This window comes from Limulus polyphemus, unplaced genomic scaffold (assembly GCF_000517525.1).
Source record: "Limulus polyphemus unplaced genomic scaffold, Limulus_polyphemus-2.1.2 Scaffold5870, whole genome shotgun sequence".
Taxonomy (NCBI): Eukaryota; Metazoa; Arthropoda; class Merostomata; order Xiphosura; family Limulidae; genus Limulus; species Limulus polyphemus.
This window is the reverse complement of record NW_013671480.1, coordinates 4,059-7,197: the sequence shown is the minus strand read 5'-3', so window position 1 is coordinate 7,197 and position 3,139 is coordinate 4,059. Positions and strand designations below refer to the sequence as shown.

General features: G+C 40.4%; 1 protein-coding gene across 1 annotated transcript in view; it reads right to left on the bottom strand.

Moving 5' to 3' along the window:
- The window catches only part of LOC106473086 (sterile alpha and TIR motif-containing protein 1-like), a 48,845-nt gene extending 46,132 nt beyond the window's left edge, over positions 1-2,713 (bottom strand). The window contains exon 1 of the mRNA XM_013933767.2: positions 1,920-2,713. Within this exon, the coding sequence (XP_013789221.1) occupies positions 1,920-1,979 (60 nt within the window). The 5' untranslated portion in view covers positions 1,980-2,713. The remainder of the gene's footprint in view (positions 1-1,919) is intronic.
- Positions 2,714-3,139: the final 426 nt, after the last annotated feature.

Genomic DNA, 3,139 nt, shown 5'->3' with positions numbered 1-3,139 from the left:
AAAACCTTGTCGAAACGTTGTACATTTGCTGTTATGTTAAACTTATATTAAAGTTTTTCTTCATTACCCATTCAAGCTATCTCCAGCCATTATCAATAAGAATATTGGCATATACAAACAGCCTTACATTGCTGTTTTGTAGACTTTGTCATATTTTTGATTATATAGAGAAACATTTTACTACTTTGCGACAACGTGGGAACAAGTATCCCCCTCCTGGTTTCGCCCCCCCCCCCCACTTTTTCCCCTTATTTTCTCTCTCTCTCTCTCCCCCAGGTTTTCATATTTGTTCTTCGTTAGGTTTTCTAACCACGATAAGTTGACGGTAGGTTTGCATATTCATGTTGTTTGGGTTTGTTTTAAGACGTAAACAGCTTTGTTTCTGTACATCTATTGTACTCAAGGAACTTTTTGTATTTTGATATACTATCTTCATGATTGTTTCTTTTGAATTTCGCGCAAAGCTACACGGGGGTTATCTGCGCTAGCCGTCCCTAATTTAGCAGAGTAAGATTAGAGGGAAGGCAGCTAGTCATCGCCGCCAACTCTTGGGCTACTATTTTACCAACGAATAGTGGGATTGACCGTCACATTATAACGCCCCCAAGACTGAAAGGGCGAGCATGTTTGGTGTGACGGGGATTCGAACTCGCGACCCGCAGATTGCGAGTCGATCGCCAGGCCCCTATCTTCATGAAGGAGGTAACAAATTTGTTTGTTTGTAGTTATGCACAAAGCTACACAATGGGCTATCTGCGCTCTGTCGACCACGGGTATCGAAACCCGGTTTCTAGCGTTGTAAGTCCGCAGACATACCGCTATGCCACAGAGGGGGGGGGGAGCAGAGTAACAAATAAAAATATTATGCCAAGACGTGTTCAGACCGCGCTTTTGTTGCCAGGTGAATACGCTTTTAAACATATTCTGATTATAAATTTCTGTTGTAAACTGTCAGTATGATATGCGTAATCAATACATGTAATAGCCAGACGTCTTTCACGCTCGATATCAATGCCAATCCGTCAGTTTTCGTATGAACGGTGAATCTGAGAAGAAAAGAGTTTTAAGAACAAAAAGTTTCTTTTTGTGAGAGAATGTCACGATAAAAACGAGACATCCGAGGTAGACTGGTTGAAAAAAATGTTTCGAAGATAGAAGCGTGAATGGAAAAAAGGGCATATTTTAAAACTTGTTCTTTCATGTCGGTATTATACATGATTTTATATAGAATAAGATAGAATAATTTGATTTCAATTCAATTGAATATCTCTCCTTTGACACTATTCTTATACAAATGATAACTGTCAAAACACGCTCACATCGGAAGCGGTCTTTTCTTGCGCTTAGTAAAATGTCAAGGAACTGTGGCATCCAGCGGAAAAACTTCAATTGGCTACATAGTGAACCTGAGCGCTCTGTTGTGCTGAAGATTTACCCATTGCATCAAAACCCAAACATTTTTGTCAACAATGTATTGCAGCCAGTCTTCTTCGTTTAAAAACATACGCAATGCATTTTTCATTACTGAAATGATATATAAGGTTGTAAACGTCTCACTAGACAATCATGTTGCATATATAAGCTCTGATCCAAGGGTCTGGGTTGACTATATATTTTATATTTATTCAATGAATTGTTTCAATGTGCATCCGCTAGTTCGGTAATATTTATCACCCTACATAACTCCCAAAATAGGCTCACTTTGTTTGATAATATAAATAAGGAAACACAAAAGACGTTTACGATCTACAAAACCCATCTACGTGGGTTTGTAACCAATGATATAAACTGTCGGTTCTAAGTTTGCCTATATAGCAAAGCCTAAATATAAGACGTGTTAAGAACAGATATATCTTAGGTAAACATTTAACACTATTATGCATTCTATACGTGATAAACAAAAATGAAAAGAAACTTGCCTTATTTCTAGACTTCCCCGGGCCTAACCCTTTGAACACGCCTGCTAAAGCTGCCTTCATCTGTCTGTTTCCTTTCCAAACCTTCTACTGAGAACTGAGTGCTTCCTAAGAGCCCAACTTTCACAACGACTTCAGACACTTTTGGCAAGTATTTATCTAATAGCAAACTTAGTACAGCGTATTGCCAGCGTTGAGGGTTGGAATGTCTCCCTGGCAGGCTGGCTAAGCCTTACACATCGCTATATGCGTCACCCAGGCTTCGATACTGTTTGGCTCACTCAGAATAGAGTCTTATTCATAATCTTGGCTCCTCCTTAAAAACACTGTATTCAGATAGGGATCTACCTCGTGCAAAACTGGGGGTGAATCATCCCCCGCTCAGTAGCATCGCAGCACGGTATATTCTGATGTAAAGTGACAGCGTTGAGTAACAGACACAGTCATCCGCCGAACTGTTTTCGTCTTCTCTGATGAGAGGTATCATCTATGGTGTATTCGTAACGTATGGGTAAGTTGCTGTGTTTCGTATGCCCAGCACGTTGAAGGACATCCACGCGCATGGCACGAGAGAGAGAGAGAACGAACCTTGTTCGTTTCGCCCCTTTTCTTAAGCCTATTTATGTGTAATGCGTGTTTGAAGGATCACCAAAGTGAAGGTCGTTGCTAACTAAAAGCACTATCTAGAAAAAATAAATAAATCACACATCTTCCGATAGTAATTACAGGATATACGTTCTGACTTATCTCACACACGCGCACTTCGGCCGGTTACGTCACAAACACGCTCCCAGTGGAAACACACCCTTCTTCAAACACAAACTCAAGTCTGAAAAAAAATCCATCTTAAAAAATAACCGACCACACGGCGGATACCTTCACTTTTAGCGTTTGTGCAGTACTGTTTTCCTCATGACTTACGATGTACTGAAAATCGATGTTCTAAACTCGTACCACAATATGAAAAAAAATAAAAAAATAAACATTGTGTATATAAACAGAAACGTTTTTCCAGCAAAAACAACACCATTCAGAGACATCCAGTGTAGGATAAAAAGTCAAATATGGAATCCCAGCGTCACGGAAAACTACTGTTTGCTTGTTGTTAAGCGCAAAACTACACAATGGGCTATCTGCGGTCCGGCATGGCCAGGTAGGTGGTTAGGGCGCTCGACTCGCAATCATGAGGGTCGCGGGTTCGAATCCCCGCCACATCAAACATG